General features: G+C 40.3%; 1 protein-coding gene across 2 annotated transcripts in view; it reads left to right on the plus strand.

Moving 5' to 3' along the window:
• Window positions 1-17938, plus strand: part of MAN1A2 (mannosidase alpha class 1A member 2) — a 170558-nt gene that overhangs the window by 49729 nt on the left and 102891 nt on the right. For both annotated transcript variants that reach the window (XM_075559997.1, XM_075560000.1), the window contains one exon: window positions 15506-15624. In XM_075559997.1, coding sequence (XP_075416112.1) covers window positions 15506-15624 — 119 coding nt within the window. The remainder of the gene's footprint in view (window positions 1-15505; window positions 15625-17938) is intronic.

Below are 17938 nucleotides of genomic sequence, written 5' to 3' on the forward strand. Positions count from 1 at the left end.
TATAAATATAGACACATAGATCTATTTCCCCATCCTCCTATATATATTTGCATGTACATGTCTTTGTCTAGACCTCCATAAGTGCCCTTTGACTCCTAGCTCTTTCCTCCATCTCCCTTGACTTTCCTCCTGCCCTACTACCATGCTTCGTCACCACCTGGACTAGAGTATACGTCTTTTCTAAGCAACCTTACCCTTGACCATTTCCCACCAGGCCTGCCATTCCCCCCTCTCTACCATTTTGGGTCCCATGTTGTTCCCTTGTCCCTGTGTTTGTTAACACCACTTCCTTACCCCCCCCCATCCCCCTACCCCAAGTCCCCCCGGAACTGTCGGTCCCGTTGTTTTTCCTCCAGATAGTTCATCCAGCCTGTCCTATTCAGACAGACCTGTGGAGACACTAACATGCACGAAAACAAGACAGAGGAAAACAAAGCAACAGTATACAACCAGGCAACAAAACAACAAAAACAAACCACTGACAAAGAACAGAATAAAACAGTTCACAAAAGAAAAGCTTGTAGTTAGTTCAGGGATCATTTGCTGGCCCTTAGGAGCGTTTTCCAGTCCAGTCTTTTGGGGCACCACACCCTGGCCCCAAAGTCCACTTTCAGCATTCCCTGGGGACCTTGCCACTCCATTTCCTTGCTGTTCCGCTGCACTCCCCCAGTGCTTTGCCTCGGTGTGGTGGGATCAGGTCAGGTGCAATTCCCACACTGTGTCTCCGGTGCTGTCCCCTGTATCGCCCTTAGTCACTGATTGGCATCATTTCTCATAGTGGGGCCAGCCATGTTGTTCTCTCTGTGGACTGGCTGCTCTACTCAGGAACATCATCCTCACGGCCTGGTGGGCCAGGCTGTGTTTCACTCCTCCTGTCCCTTCATCTGCTCCCGTGTGCTTTGATCAGATATGTCCATCTCCCGGAGCTGCAGAGTCAATGTCGTCCTTTGGAACAAATTCTTTTTGGGGGAGGGGCAGGAATCCACTTAATTTATGGTGCTGGGGCCAGCCTCCCAGACCTCTCCACTGGTTCCCTCCTCCACGCCGGGATATTGCATTCACACCTTGCGGCACTGGGTTGAATTCTGGTCCCACTTTCCCTGTGGAGATATAAACAATACCCTCCCCTTGGGTGGATTATTGCCCCATGCCCCCACTACCCTTTTCTTCCTTATATTCATCCTTTTGTTCCCCCCCCCCCCATCCACCATTGTCTACCGTGTGCACACCTGGTTTTGGTCTGGTCTCTGCCATACTACACAGTCTTCACCCCAAAAATGTTTGTATACAGTAGCTTTTTCCCCTGTGCCACTTTTGCTTTTTAAAAATTTTTTTAATTCTTACCTCAGCGGGCTCATGTTGTACTTGTCCTTTTGTGCCTGACTTACCTCGCTTAGCATGATTTCCTCCAGTTCTTCCCATGCCGCTATGTGCCTCATACGTTCATCACTGCTTTTTAGTGATGCGTAGCACTCCATTGTATGTATATACCACAGTTTTTTAATTGTATCGTCAGTTGATGGAAGTTTGGGTTGCTTCCAACTCCTTGCAATTGTGAACTGTGCCACAATGAACATTGGAGCACAGATGTCTGGTCTTGGTTTGTTTCTTGCCTCTTCTGGGTATATGCTCAGTAGGGGGATTGCTGGGTCATATGGTAACTCTATTTCCATCTGTTTTAGGTATCGCCAGATTGATTTCCATAGTGGCTGTACGTAACAGTCCCACCAGCAGTGGATGAGAGTTCCTTTCTCCCCACAGCCCCTCCAACTCTTGTTGCTTTCTGATTTTTTGAATTGGGCTACCTTTGAGGGTGTCAGGTGGTACCTCATTGTTGTTTTAATTTGCATTTCTCTTATGGCTAAAGATCGGGAACATTTTCTCATATGTTTGTTGGCCATTCGTATTTCTGTCCCTGTAAAATTTCTGTTCAAGTCCTTTGCCCACCTTTCCAGTGGGTTATTGGTTCTTTTCTTTTTGGAATCTAGCAGAGTATTGTAAATTTTAATAATAAGGCCTTTGTCTGATGTGTCATTGCTAAAGATGTTTTCCCAGTCTGTGGACTCTCTTATTACTCTCTTGGTGAATTCTTTAGATGTACACAAGCCTTTTTCTTCAGTATATCCCATTTGTCAATTTGTGCCTCCTCTGTGTGTGTGTCCGTCCCTATTTCTGAAAGCCTGTGTATTCCCTGCGCCAAAGTTCTCAAGTTGGTCCCAATTCCCTCATTGATGGCCCTAATAGTTTGGGGTTTAACTTCAAGGTCTGTGATCCACCTTGAGTTTATTCTTGTGCATGGAGTGAGATAAGGTTCTTGCTTCATTTTTCTGCATGTTGATATCCATTTTTTCCAGCACCACTTGTTAAAGAGGGCATCGGCTTCCCATTTGATATATTTGGGGCCCTTATCAAAGATCAGCCGTGTGTATGCTGATGCTTTTATTTCTGGGTTTTCAGTTCTTTTCCATTGGTCTGAGTATCTGTCATTGTACCAATACCATGCAGTTTTGAGAACTGTGGCTGCATAGTATGTGCCAAAGTCAGGTAAAGCAAGCCCTCCCACGGTGTCCTTCTTCTTGAGGCGTTCTCTGCTGATTCTGGGCTTCTTCCCTCTCCATATGAAGTTGGTAATCAGTTTTTCCATTTCTCCGAAGAAAGATGATGGTAATTGTATCGGGATAGCATTAAACTTATATAGTGCTTTTGGCAGAACTGACAACTCTATTAAGTCTCCCAATCCAAGAGCATGGAATATTCTTCCATTTATTGAGGTCACTCTTGGTTTCTTGTAATAGTGTTCTATAGTTTTCCCTATATAGATCTTTTGTTTTTTCAGTCAGGTGTATCCCTAGATATTTCAATTTGTGTTTGGCTATTGTGAAGGGTGCCACCTTTTTGATCTCTTCTTCTGTGGTCTTATCTGATGTGTATAACAGTCCGATGGACTTCTGTTTGTTGATCTTGTGTCCTGCCACTCTGCCAAACTCCTCTATTGCTTCCAGTAATCCCCTTGTGGAACTTTTGGGATTTTCCATATATAAAATATCATCTGCAAATAACGATAGTTTCACCTCTTCCTTTCCCAGATGAATACCTCTGATGTCACTTCTTTGCCTTATGCTGTTAGCTAAAACCTCCAGCATAATATTAAATAGGAGTGGAGACAAGGGGCATCCTTGTCTGGTTCCCTTTTTCAGTGGGATTGTGTTAGTCATTTCTCCATTGACTACCACTTTGGCTGTTGGTTTTTCATATATAGCTTGTATTGTCTTGAGGAACTTTCCTTCCATTCCTATCTTCGCTAGTGTCTTAAACAGGAATTGGTGTTGGATGTTGTTGAATGTTTTTTTCTGCGTCTATTGATATTATCATGTGATTCTTATACTTTTTCATGTCAATGTGACGAATAATACTAAGGGTCTTTCGTATGTTGAACCATCCCTGCATCCCTGGTATGAATCCCACTTGGTCATGGTGAATTATTTGTTTTATATACTTTTGTATTCTGTTGGCTAGTATTTTGTTAAGGATTTTTGCATCAATGTTCATTAGGGATATCGGTCTGTAGTTCTTGATTATTGTGGGGTCCTTTCCCAGTTTGGGTATCAGAGTTATACTAGCTTCATAGAAGGAGTTTGGAAGTTTGCCATCTTTTTCTGTGTTCTGGAAAAGTTTGTGTAGGATTGGTATTAGTTCTTCCCTGAATGCTTGATAGAATTCTCCAGTGTAGCCATCTGGTCCAGGGGATTTTTTTGTTGGCAATCCCTTGATAACCTTTTCTATTTCTTCTATTGCTACGGGTCTGTTGAGATTCTTGATGTCCACCGAGGATAGTCTAGGGAGGGATTGTTTTTCCAGGAATTTGTCCATGTCTTCCAAATTGTTGAATTCATCGGAGTACAATCCTTTATAGTACTGTGTAACTATCCTTTTGATTTCATTAGGGTCTGTTGTAATGACCCCTCTTTCATCCCTTATTCTTGCTATTGAGATTTGCTCCCTCCTTTCTTTGGTTAGGTTTGCCAACGGTCTATCGATCCTGTTTATCCTTTCAAAGAACCAACTTTTAGTGATATTAATTTTTTCCATAGTTTTTTTATTTTCCCTCTCCTGAATCTCAGCCCTGATTTGTATAATTTCTTTTCTTTTGATATTAGTAGGGTTGTCCTGCTGACTCTGCTCTAGTTTTTGTAAATTTTGTGTCACCGTATCCGTAATGAGTCTCTCTTCCTTTCTTAGGTGTGCTTGTATTGCTATGAACCTTCCTCTGATGACTGCCTTTGCTGTGTCCCATAAATTTTGGTATGTCGTGTGCTCATTTTCGTTGGTTTCTAGAAATTTCCTGATTTCGTCTCTGATCTGCACCAGTATGCACTCCTTTTGCAGTAGAGAGTTATTCATCCTCCAATTATTTGCTCTTATTTTCTTTGTCTTCCTTTTGTTGATTTCCAGTCTTATGTTATGGCACAGTGGTCAGAGAGAGAGGTCTGTATTATTTCAATGTGCTTAAATTTATGTAGATTTGCCTTATGCCCCAGCATGTGGTCTATCTTCGAATATGTGCCATGGGGATTTGAAAAGAATGTGAAATTTTTAATATTTGGATGAAAAGCTCTGTAAATATCTATTAGGTCAAATTGTCTAATTGTGGAGTTTAGCTCTCTAGTCTCCTTGTTGAGTTTCTTTCCTGTGATCTATCTTTCTCAGTGAGTGGTGTGTTGAAGTCACCCACTATAATTGTCGAGTCTGTGATTTCTTTCTTAATCTTTTGGAGTGTTTGGTTGACGTATTGAGCTGGTCTCTCATTCGGGGAATATATGTTTACAATGCTTAGTGGTTCATTGTCTATGATTCCCTTGAGCATTATGTAGTGTCCCTCCTTATCTCTTTTTGTGGTTTGCACTTTGAGGTCAATTTTATCCGAGATAAGGATTGCAACCCCTGCTTGTTTTGTATTGCTGTTTGCTTGGTAGGTTCTTCTCCAGCCTTTGATTCTCAGCCTATTTTTGTCTGTAGCCTTGGGATGTGTCTCCTGTAGGCAGCAAATTGGTGGGTTGTGTTTTCTAAGCCATTCTGAAGTCTCAGTCTTTTAATGCCTGAGTTCAGGCCATTGATATTCAGTGTTATTATCTCCATGTGCGGACTCTGTGATGCCATTTTATACCTTTTGTGTTGGGAGTTTTCCTACTTTCCTTTCTCATTAGTGTGTGTTTTGTGTGTGTATCATTCTTGACTTCTTTCCATCCTTAAGCCATTGCTATCTTGGGGTCTGTTTTCTCTTTGTTGTGCTCTGGGTGAGGTTGTTCTATGTGTTGGTCTCTTATTTGTGCTTGGTGAGTGTTGTTCTTCTGCCCATACTGAGTCGGCGAGGATCTTTTGTAAGGCTGGGTTTGTTGTAACGTATTTTTTGAGTTTTTCCTTGTCTGGGAAGACTTTTACTTCTCCATCGATCTTGATCGATAATTTGGCTGGGTAGAGTATTCTTGGATTTGCGTTGTTTTCTTTCAATTTTTGGAATATGTTACTCCACTCTCTCCTTTTTTTCATAGTTTCTGCTGATAGGTCTGAGCATATCCTTATGTGGGAACCTTTATATGTGATTGCTTGCTTTTCCCTAGCTTTTCTCATGATTTTCTCCTTTTCCTCAAAGTTGGATAGTTTAACTATTATGTGCCTTGGTGATTTCTTCTTGGGGTCCCGTCGTGCTGGTGTTCTTTCAGCCTCCTGGATGGTTGCTTGTTTTTCATTCATTAGGCTGGGAAGTTTTTCTCCAAGAATTCTCTCGCTGTTGTTGCAGATGACTTCTTTGTTGTGTCTTCCTCCGGTAGGCCAATAATTCTAATGTTGTTCCGCTTCATAGCATCAGACATAGCTCTTAGGTTTTCTTCAGCTTCTCTGATGCTCTTATTAGATTTTTGTTCACGTTTATTAAAGTCTGCTTGGCTGTCCTCCAAGACACTGATGCGGTTCTCTGATTCCTCCAATCGATTCTCAAGGAACATGATTCTGCTATTGCTTTTCGTAATCTCCTCCTTAAGCTCCTGTATTTTCCTTTGGTGTATGTCTTTTATTTCCTCTATTGTTTCATCCTTTTTCTGTATTGTTTCCCTCATATCCTGCATGGCTCCAAGCAGCAGTCTGAGAGTTTCTTTGTATGGCATCTCAATGTCTGCTTCTTTTATGTATGTTGCTATGTTCAGGACATCTTCTGCCTTTGTCTTTTGTTTCTCCTGTTTTTTCGTTCAGGTCGTTGGGGGTGATGGCTGTTTGCGTTGAGTTGTTTTTGAGGGACCAGGTGCCATTTTCTAGTCTCTCTCTGGAAGACTTATAGGAATGCTTCTTCGAACTGCCTACAGCTGATTTTGCTAGGTTATTAACCTACCACTTATCTTCCTGTGGCTTCCCTATCAGGGGAGTGCCCAAGATGGCAGGTCGACTGCCTGCCCCAGTGTTGCAGAGGCTGGGCTGTTGTTCCTGCTATTGGTTTGAATATTAATAAGTGTTGGCTGAGCTGCCTTATGTCCCCAGGTACACAGGCAGGAACTCCTTGGTGAGAAGTCTGAGGAGTATCCCCTGGAGAGCAAGCAGGCCTTACCCTAGCCGTGGGCTATCTATGCAGGGTGGAGCTCACCTAGCTGGGTGTGACCCAGGCGCAAATGCCCTAGGGCAATGGGAGTGCCCCGTAAGTCTGCAATGGAGTGTGAGAGAGCAAGCCAGGAACAAGGAGGGGAGAAAAATCAAAAAGTGAGACTAGACTGCAGGGGTACAGGGAAGCGAGGGAAGCAAAAGAAACGTTGTAGCTGAGTCCCACTCCCTGCCTGCGAACCTGCAAGGGCTTACTCCCTGCCCCAAGCCCCAGCGGTAGTCCACAGCTGAGCCCCAAGAAAAGTCGCAAGAAAGCTGCTGAGCAGCCCCCAGAAAAATGGGGGGACAGAGAGCAGAGATGTTAACAGACGCCGCAGTGTAGCTGAAGCTTGATCCCTGCCTATGGAGCTGTGGGGGTTTGGGTTTAGTCCCTGCTCAGACCACGTGGCGCGGCTGCGGCTGTGCCTTGAAAAAGCCCCTGTGCAGCCCTCCAAGGCTGTGTGGGAATATAAAGCAGAGACGCAAACAGAAGCAACAATGTAGCTGAATCCCGATCCCTGCCAGTGGAGCCGCAAGCCTCCTGTCCCTGCCCTGAGGCAGGTAGGGATAACTGGCTGTGCTGAGACCAAGCCCTGCTACAGGCTCCAAATGGTCCCAACTTGGGCAGATCCAGCGGCTGGCCTAGGGTCGAGCCCCAGCCGGCTTCCACTGAGGTAAACCAAAAGCCCCCAGCCCCTCAAGACCCTGTGGATCTGTGCCTACTTATCTTTATGATACACCTCCTGCGATCCAGTGGCATTGAATTTCACTCTGAGCAACTGTCCTGGGCTGGATTCTGTGGAGTCCCTCTGGTGTGTGTCACTCCGTCGCCATCTTCCGGTAGCTCTCCTTTTATATTATGCTTATTGATAAACAATGAGCCCTTTCAAAAGATTGCAGTATAAACATGTTGAAATTGAGAATTAGATGTTAATTTTCTACTTGTCTTATCAAACTATATTTCTGAGAACACCTAATCCATTGTTGTTACTGTAGTTAAGTGCAGTTGAGTTGGTTTGACTCATAACAACCTTATGATGAAACACTGATAATGTCTGATGCCACTGCTGCAGCCACTGTTCAGGGCTCTCTCCTTGACTGACTTCCTCGTTTTTGCCGACCCTCTACTTCAGCAAACATGATGTCTTTTTCTAGGCTCTGATCTCTCCTAATAACATGCCTTACTGTCCTTGACTCTAAGGCACATTCTGGCTGTGCTTCCAGCAGAGATTTTTTTGTTCCTCTGACATTCCATGGCGCTTTCAATACTCTTCTCCAACACCATCTTTCAAATAAATCAAGTTTCCGAGGTCATCCTTATTTATTGTCCAATGATCATGCACATGAGTATGAGAGAAATGAAAATACCAGGGCATCTTAGTTCTCATGGTGACATCCTTTCCCTTCAACAATTTAAGCAGGTGTTTAAACCAGTGGAATATATTGTTGATATCTTGACTACTGCTTCCATGAATGTTAATTGTGGATCCAAGTAAAGTGAGCTTCTTCACAACTTTAATCTTTTCTCCATTATTATAATGCTGTCTATTGGTCCAGTTGTGAAGAGTTTGTTTGTATTGAGTTGCAATTCATCATTAAATGCAAGGTTGTGTCATCGGCACATTTTGGGTTTTTAATAGATGTTTTTCTAATCTGTATGCCAGGTTTTCTTCATATACTTCAGTTTGTTGGTTTATTTGCTTAGCATACATATTGAGTAAGTATGGTGAAAGGATACAACCTCAATGCACATTTTTCCTGATTTTATTCAATTTATTTATTTTAGTTAATTTTATTTTAATACATTTTATTGGGGGCTCTTACAGCTCTAATTACAATCCGTACATTAATTGTATCAAGCACATTTGGACATATGTTTTCCATCATCATTTCCAAAACATTTTCATTCTACTTGAGCCCTTGGTATCAGCTTCTCTTATTATCCGTCACTCCTTCTCCCCGCACCCTTTTCTCCTGATTTCAAATCATGCAATATTCCCTTATTCTCTTAGAATAACAGCCACTTGGTCTGTGTACAGGCTCCACATGAACACAGTGAAGTGTTTTGGAATTCCCGTTCTTCTCAATGTTATCCATAATTATGATCCAGACAGTTGAATATCTTTGGATAGTCAAACACAAACATCTTTCTTGTATTAAAATAATCCTATGAAGAAGTTTTGGCTTGCCGTATATACTTGAATATAAGCCGACCCGAGTATAAACCTAGGTACCTAATTATTATCTGGGAAACCAGAAAAACTGATTGACTGGAGTATAAGCCTAGGGTGGAAAATGCAGAAGCTATTGGTGAGTTTCAATAATCGAAACAAATGAAGATAAAATTACTAAAAATTGAGACATCGATGGGGTAATGCATTTAAATATTTATTTTAAATAAAAACATAAATAAAAGGAAAACAAGTCATTTAACATTAGTAAACCAGCACAGTAAGTGGAAAACAGGTTCAACAAAAACAATAATACCTCAAGAGTACTATCCCCTGAGCTCAGTCAGCAACCAAGCTAGAATGGAAAGAGTTAAAATCCTTCAAAACTGGATTCCTCATCATCATCCGTATCCCAATGCACAGCTTCAGCTGGTGTGAGGTCATCATAGACGCTGTCCTCACTGAGATCGCCATCATCACCATCACTGCTGTCATTTTCATACATGGCGCAGTCTTCACTGCCATCCATAGCATTACTAATACTACATTTCTGGAAGGCACGTCACACCATGTCTTCTGGAATGTCTTCCCATGCATCTCGAATCCACTTTGCTATTAACTCTGTGTCAGGCTTCATGAGATTTCCTTCTTTTGTTAGCCAGGCTTGACCAGTTGACATCCATTCATGCCACATCCTTCGCACAGTCTTTAAAAGGCTTATTCAAAGATACATCCAGAGGCTGCAGACAGATGTAAGCCCACCTGGAATAAAGGCTAAAGTAACCTTACCGGATTTTGCCAATTTTTATATGTCATCCGATAGGTGGGCTCTGAACATATCCCAAACAAGTAGCGATGGCTTTTTCTTTAAGGCTGCTCCTGGTCGTCGGTTCCAAATTTCTTCCAGCCATATTTTTGTTACGTCTTCATGCACGCACAGTAATTCTTGGTGGGAAATTAATCTTTTTAGGCAAGGTCTTTCTTTTAAAAATAATGACAGGACGAAGCTTCATGAGCCCAGTTCTACCGTACAAATTTGGCTAGACCAGAAGATGTGGAAACTGGGAATCCAGGATGGATGATCCCTCCAGGACCAGTGGTGAGAGTGGTGATACTGGGAGGGTGAAGGAAAGGTGAGGTAGAAAGGGGGAACCAATTAAAAGGATCTACATATAACCTTCTCCCTGGGGGATGGACAACAGAAAAATGGGTGAAGGGAGACATTGCACAGTGTAAGATACGACAAAATAGTAATAATTTATAAATTATCAAGGGTTCGTGAGGGAGAGGAGAGCGGGGAGGGAGAAAAATGAGGAGCTGATATTAAGGGCACAAGTAGAAAGCAAATGTTCAGATAATGATGATGGCAACAAATGTACTTGACACAATGGATGTATGTAAGGATTGTGTTAAGAGTTGTATGAGCCTCCAATAAAATGATTTACAAAAAAAAGAACTTTATATCAAAGAGCAATTGTACATTAAGAAAGCATCCCAGCTCAGTCCAGAACATCCCAGCTCAGTCCAGATCAAGTCCATAAGTCCGATATTACCCCATATGTCTGGTACTAGTCCATAAATTCTTGAGAATCATGTGGCCATACAATGACACCAAATACAGGAAGATTACAGGCCACTGGGTAGAAAATCTTGTGGATCCTGTGGTGGTGGAAGCATCTGAGAGCTGGTGTGGGTCTCCACGTGGCTCCTCCAGCTGTAGGGCTCTGGCTCTTACCAGCGTAGCTCCATGTGGCTTGTCAACAGGAATGTCTCCAGGGAGTGAGTGTCCAGTTAGTTATTTTATCTCCATTGTGCATTCAAATGAGGTCATTAATAGTCTCAAGTTGACACCAGATATGTAACTACCACACCCACAGATTGGGTTCTTTCCCTTGCTCAGTTAAGAATAATGAGCCAAGCTTACAGTATAGACAAAAATTACCTTGCAAGAGAGAGATGGCAGGGGCCCTAGGGCAACTCAGACCAAGGCCTCTGTGAACAAGGGAAAAGGAGAGATTTTTTTCCTGATTATTTTAACCTAAAAAAAAAAAGGATCCTTTTATTTGGGGCTTTTATAACTCTTACAACAATCCATACAACAATTACATCTAGGATATTTGTACAGTACATATGTTGCCTTCATCATTTTCTAAACATTTACTTTCCATTTGAACCCTTGGTATCAGTCCTTTTCTTTGGAGCCCCCTTGAGGGCGGGGGCTGGAGTGGGGGAGGTGGAGGGGGTCATGTGTCCCTCATTGTGATCAGTTCCCTCTTCCTCCAATCCTTTTCTAACATCCTGGTATTGCTACTCCCATTTCTGTTCCTGAGAGATTTATCTGACCTGGTTTTCCCTGGTTTTTTTGTGTCATGAGCTGTTAACCGACACCAGTGTCCATGCTCCAGTCTAGCCAGAACTGCAAAGCAGGGCTGGAGTTATGGTAGTGGGGAGTGAAAAAGCCTCAGAGAATCAGAGGAAGATTGTGTGTTTCATCGTGGTCGCGCCTTGGTTGACTCATCCTTTCCTTGTGACCCTTCCAGGAGGGGATGCCCTGTTGTCTATACATGGGCTTTGGGTCTTGGCCCAACCCCCCTCATTCTCAACAGTGTATTTTTGGGTTTTGTTTTGGGTCTTCTAATGCCTGTTACCTGATTTTGTCGACACTTCATGATGGCACAGGCTGGTGTGCTTCCATGTGGGCTTGTTGCTTCTCTGCTAGATGGCTGCTTGTTTAGCTTCAATACATTAAGACCCAGACAAGCGACAATGTAGCTCAGAAGCAACAAAGCCCACATGGAATGTACAAATATTCTTTACACAATTGATGTATATATGGATTGTGATAAAAGTTGTATGAGCCCCTAATAAAACGATTAAAAAAAAAAGACCAGACACTGTATCTTTTGATAGTTGGGCACCATCCACTTTCTTCACATTTGCTTATGCGCCCATTTTGTTTTCAGCAATTGTGTTGGGCTGAGGAGCATCACAGAATGTCAGGTTGCTAGAGCAAAGTGTTCTTGCATTGAGGGAGGACTTGAGTAGAGTCCATCCAGTTCCTCAATATATTGCCATATAAATAGATGTACATAGGTCAATATCTCTACTTTAATGACTGTTTTTATGAATTAATATATTTACATATGTGCACACCTAGGTTTATACCTCTATCAATAGGTTTGCTTCCTAGAACTTTACTCTGTTTTGGAAAGAAGAGATTTTTAAGAGTGTTTAGGTGGGAAGGACATTATGTTTATTCGTGAACCCAAACTCCATAGCCAAACTAATAGCCATCAAGTCAATTCCAAACTACGAGGGTATGCTTATGGGGATAGAAAGCTTTGTTTCTCGTATATTCATGCACAGATGCAAAGAATTCCTGGAATTGGGCTACTTGGGTAGGATTATGGTAATTGGGTGTGTGAGCAATAGATGTTCAAAGATGGCGCCTGCTTCTGGGTAGGCTGTCATCACTTCTTATGGGATGGTGCTGGTGCAGTGATGTGAGTCATCTGTCCTGGTGTCCATTCTTCTGAGGTTCAGCTCCAGGTCACAGGTGTCTGGATTGCTCTTGCTCCTAAGAATAGTTTAAGTTGGTCAAATAAGTTAATATTGCAGAGCAAGAGTGTAGAACTTACATGGGAGAAGAACACATTATTCTTTTGTGGTGGGAGGAAGAAAATTGAAAGTAATGCAGACTGTTATAATGTGCCACAAGTTAAAATGTTTACTATATGTGGGTGTGATTGAGCCTTTATGTGTTATCCTGGAGAACCTCTTCAAAATCAACTGAACCTGAAAAATGGAGGTACAAGCATTCAGTCTCTTTCCTAATTTGACTCAATATTTTGGTATTAGGCTAATGCAGACCTCATTACATGAGCTGGGAGGGGCTTCCTGCTTTTTGGAAAGACACTACATAAAACTGGTTTTATTATCTTTTCCCCCTCAAGGTCTGGTAAATAATGCCATGTGTAGTAAAATAAAGCCATCTGGAAGTGATACTTCCCCACCCTCAAGAGGTTTTAAAACTTCAAATTCCGTTTCTGTAGTATAATAACCACTGCCATCGAGTCAATTTTGATTCATAGTGACGCTATACAACAGAGTAGAACTGCCCATATAATTTTGGATGAGTTTTGATAATTTGTAGTTTTTGAAGAATTAGACCATTTTATCCAAATTATTGTTCTTATGTGTAAAATATATGTGGCATGTGCCATAAACTCCTCTCTCAGCCTCACTCCGAGAAACCCGGGATCCTATAGAGAGGTTACACATTGGGCTGCTAACCACCAGGGAAAGAGTTGGAAACCACCAGTTCCGAGGGAGAAAGAGGAGAGGAGGCTTTCGACTCTGGTAAAGAGTTCCAGTCTCAGAAACTCACAGGGGCACTTCTGCCCTCTGCTATAGGGCCACTACCAGTTGGAATTGCCTCTATGGCAGTGAATGGTTTTGGTTTAATCTTAATACTGGTAATTTGCATTTTTGTTTTCTTTGCCCTGCTATAAGTTTATCAACTTTTTTTTTGCTTCTCCCACCCCTAGAAACAGCTTTTGATTTCATTGATCTTTTATTTCTCTATTTCCAGTTAAACAAAATTTACTCTTACTATTTTTCCTTTTGTATGATTGAGCTGATTTTCTTTACATTTTATAGTTTTTTTGAAGTGGTAGTCTAGGTTATTAGTTTTAGAACCTCTCTCCATCTAAACATTTAGCACTATGCATTTCTGAGTGTTGTTTTAGCTATAGCCCAAATATTTCAATGTGTTATATTTCCATTGCATTCATTTCATTATGTTATCTAATTTGCGATGTGTGTCTTGCTTGGTTTCCAAATGTTTTTGCGATTTTCTCTTTATCTTTCTGTTGGTGATTTCTAATTGGGTTGCTTTATGGTCAGAGCATGCACGCTATATGAAGAATGAACTACATTTTAAAAATGGATCCCAGTTCTATTAAATTGGTTCTATTAAGAGGTTTGTTTTGTGACCCATCCTCTTGTCTGTTTTGGTGATTGTTATATTTGTGCTTGGAAAGAATGTGTATTCTACTTGAATTAAGTAGAATATTTTATCAAATAGGAGTTTATGAGGCTGTTCAGGCTTTCTCTAACTTTACTGATTTTTAGTTTAGTGGTTCTACCAATTAATGAGTAAGGGCTCTTAAAAACACCAATCAAATTTCGAATTTGTCTCTCCTTTTAGTTCTATCCGGTTTTTCATAATTTTTGAAGTGCTCTTGTTAAATGTTTGCATATTTAGATAGAATTGTTATGTTTTCTTCCAAGTCAGTCAAAGATAACATAAAAACCTAGGTTATCCTTCATGAACAGAGATATAAATCTTCATAACCCAATCTTTCCATTTTCATTTGCCATCATGCCAATTCCAACACATGACAAGCCCATGTGGTTCTAAGTAGAACGGTGCTTCATAGGGTTTTTAATTGCTCAGTTTTCAAAAGCAAATCATAAGGTCTTTCTTTGAAAGCCCTTGCCTTACCCATTTGTACTACCCAGGAATTCAGCCAAAGTTTTGGTAACTCTAACTCAGCAGTATATTAAAAGAATAATACTTCATGACCAAGTGGAGTTTGTCTTATGAAGATGTGATTGATTTAAATAAATAAGTAAATAGTCCTATGCACGTAACAGTATGTAAAAAATAACCATTAAATAGTATTCCATATCATCATGACCCTTTTTCTCCCAAGCAATGAAATTATTAGTTTTCTCTTTGGAAAAGGTAAATCATTCACCTGACTTACTGATGAAATGACCATGATATTACTATTATATTATCTTAACCAACATGAATGTTCTGATCTAGGGTACTCTTGTTCATTTGAGGAATGTCCTGACTCATTAACTCTTCTAAAGAAAGCATCAGCTGACAGTTTATGCCCTTTTTACTTTCCTTTCACTTCTTTTAATTTTATTATTACTGTTTGCCTCTGTAAACTTTATTTTATTCTCCTTAGGAAAGACAACAGTAAAGATAACAGCACCACACAAAATGATATATTGTAACATATAAAACATGAAATATCTATACTCAGACTTTGAAATATCAATATTGTTTCTTGAATCTTAAAATTTAACAAAAAGTTTTATTGACATGTAATTTACATATCAAGCAATTCAATGGTTTAAACGTGTGATTATCACCACGATCTATTTCCTTCATTCTTATTCTTGCATCACATAGGCAGGTATGCTTATTGCATTTGGACTTATTGACACCTCACTTAGATTTCTAATCTTTTCCAATAAGATGATGTTTCTAAAGTGGACCAGGGACATATATAAAACATAGGTATATGAATGGATTTTGAGCTTGCACTTAATTTTAGTCCCAATATAAAAATAGTTCTTATGACATGACTCTATTTAATATTTGCCCTCATGAAGAGATCACTGAAAATGAGTGCTATAGCAAAATGTGGTGAAGAAATCAGATGGAGTCTAGGTATCAGAAAGAATAGCATGAGGGTCTTTTCAGCTTCCATTAATTCTCAATATGACATCTTTAGGAAAGCATGTTAAATGATGTATATTATCGTTTATGTGAACTGTATTAGAGATTATATTAGATGTTATTTTGGTCCTTATTTATGTATATATCATTATATTTGCACATATATCATTAAAATAAACCTTATATAAAAGGCACCCTTGTAATACCATTTTTCCTCTTGCAAATATAGGAAGCTCCCAACTGGGTGCTACTATAGTAGATGCTTTGGACACTCTTTATATCATGGGCCTTCATGATGAATTCCGAGATGGGCAAAAATGGATTGAAGACAACCTTGATTTCAGTGTGGTAAGTATATAATCGATCAACTTTTAGAGTGACTATGAAAAGACTGTCTGATCATAGTTGTTTTAGAACATTATACTTTCAAATTAAGGAAACTCTGATACTAAGGTCCTTTACTTCTTTTAGGATGATCAATAATTTTTACTTAAAATAGTTTTTTTCCCTATCTTCCATTTACCATGAACATTTGAGGCAGTGTAGTATATAAATTATCTAGAAATATTAACAAACCACAAAATGTATTATTAATAAGGGTAAAATGTTTTGTAATCATTTGCTGCGGTTTTGGTGAACCCTTTGTAATTAGGCCTATGCCCATCTGTTCCGACTGTACTTCTCAGTAGGCAAGGTAAGCACATCCCATCTCCATTACTAACTGCTTGGTAAAGGTCATCATGAATCCAATTCATACTTACAACTGGAACCCAAAGCTTCACCTTTCCCACATCTTCATGATTCTTATTTTTATTCCTGTCTGTATCACTTCCTTTCTTAACCTAATCACCTAGAGTTAGGTCAGCCTATTCCTGGTCACCCTGAGACAGGTAGAAACATTCCGGACTACCTGGTACTTGTTCCAGGTATTGGTTCAGGATGCTTACATAACTCTGTACTTCAGAACAACTGGCATCTTTTTCAATTCCATAAGGGTTAGGTCACAGATAGAAGGATGCTATCTTTCTTAATTGACTACCTGTATACCCTTTCCTTGACCATTAGCCACTAATAGCTGGGTCTATACAAGTTAGGATTCTGTTCTGCCAGCACCTGCTGGCTCATTGTCCCTTGGGGGGCTTATTAATTCTCTGTGACAGCTCACAAAATTCATGGAGATTATTGTCTATAAATAGTTAAACTTTTATCGTGTTTCTTCTGTGTGGTCTTAGCTGACACTTCACTTAAATTTATAGTGTTTACCAATAAAATGATACTAATGTCTCTAAAGTGGACCAGGGGCATGTATAAACTCGAGGAATGTGAATGGATTTTGAGTTGGCAGTTACATGTAACCCTAATTTAAGAACAACTTGTTCTTAAGATGTGACCTTACTCATTACTTGTCCTCATGAAGAGATCAGGAATGAGCTATTTCTCTTTGGTATGGATGTTTTCAGCAATCCAGAAAGCTCCAGAAGGAAACTTTTACCAGAGTTTCTTATAATCACTGGGGCCTTAATGCATATACATGACCCAATGAATATGTCTGATTGATTGTGTTACACCTCTGTCCCTTCCTGAGGTTTGTTGTCAGGAGATAAATTTAGAGCTCCTAAAAAAATTCAGATTTGCATATGTATAAGTGTTACCTGGCTGTATTAGAAAAAACAAAGACATTTAGAATGCTTGAGAAATTCCAAATTATATTCCAGAAGCAGAGACAAAGGTTAAACTCTTGAATGCTTTGTCCTGCACCACATCAATCTAGCATTTTGGAATACCAGTAGTTCTTAAGTGAGACTCTTTGGATTTGAAGGCCAGGAAAAGCTACATTCTACATGCAACTTTGGAAAGTTCTATATTCATTGTAAATTGTCATAGAATAAAAGCTCCAGCACTCTGTAAAATCATAAATGGGGAAGTTTATTGAGGAACAGTTTCAATGGGGCCGTGTACAGAAGGAACATCTTTTGATGTCTACAGGAAGAGAGGAGAAATCACAGAAAGGAACTAATAAATAATTTTTCTGAATGACTGATATTTCTAAGGTTTGTGTAATCAGTCACATGATTGTTATGAGACTCTAAGTACTGTACTTGAGAAAACCTAACATTTTAAAATATCGTATTTTTTTAATCTGCAGTTATCTTGGGCTTGGCATAGAGAAGCTTTTTGTAAAATCAGTTTTTCAGGGGCCTGACACAGGCATTCCCTCTGGGAACCAGTTGTGCAAGCAAAGGAGTGAACAGCAGGATTTCTGGACTGCTCACTTGTAATCTCTATATACCTGAACCCTACTCATATTTCCTAAGGAATTCTGATCATAAAACACTTTAGAATATAGGTTCCCAAAATTATTTGGTCTGCTGTCCCCCTTTTTTGGGGGTATGGGGGCAAATTATTTACTGTCTCCTGGATAGCTAAAAACTTTTATACTGTAGTCCATAATCCAGGAGAAAGTATAGGTATCTGCCTTTGCAGGACCCTTGGATGGGTCCAACATCTGCCATGGGGTGATACCATCCACTTTGAAATACTGTCCTAGCGCAACCCCATAGGAGGTTAGAACTGCCCAGGAGGCTTTCCAAGGCTGAAATATTTATGGAATTAGACTTGCACAGCATTCTTCTGCAGAACAACTTGTGAATCTGAACTGCTG

The sequence above is a fragment of the Tenrec ecaudatus genome, chromosome 1 (genome assembly GCF_050624435.1).
Source record: "Tenrec ecaudatus isolate mTenEca1 chromosome 1, mTenEca1.hap1, whole genome shotgun sequence".
Classification (NCBI taxonomy): Eukaryota; Metazoa; Chordata; class Mammalia; order Afrosoricida; family Tenrecidae; genus Tenrec; species Tenrec ecaudatus.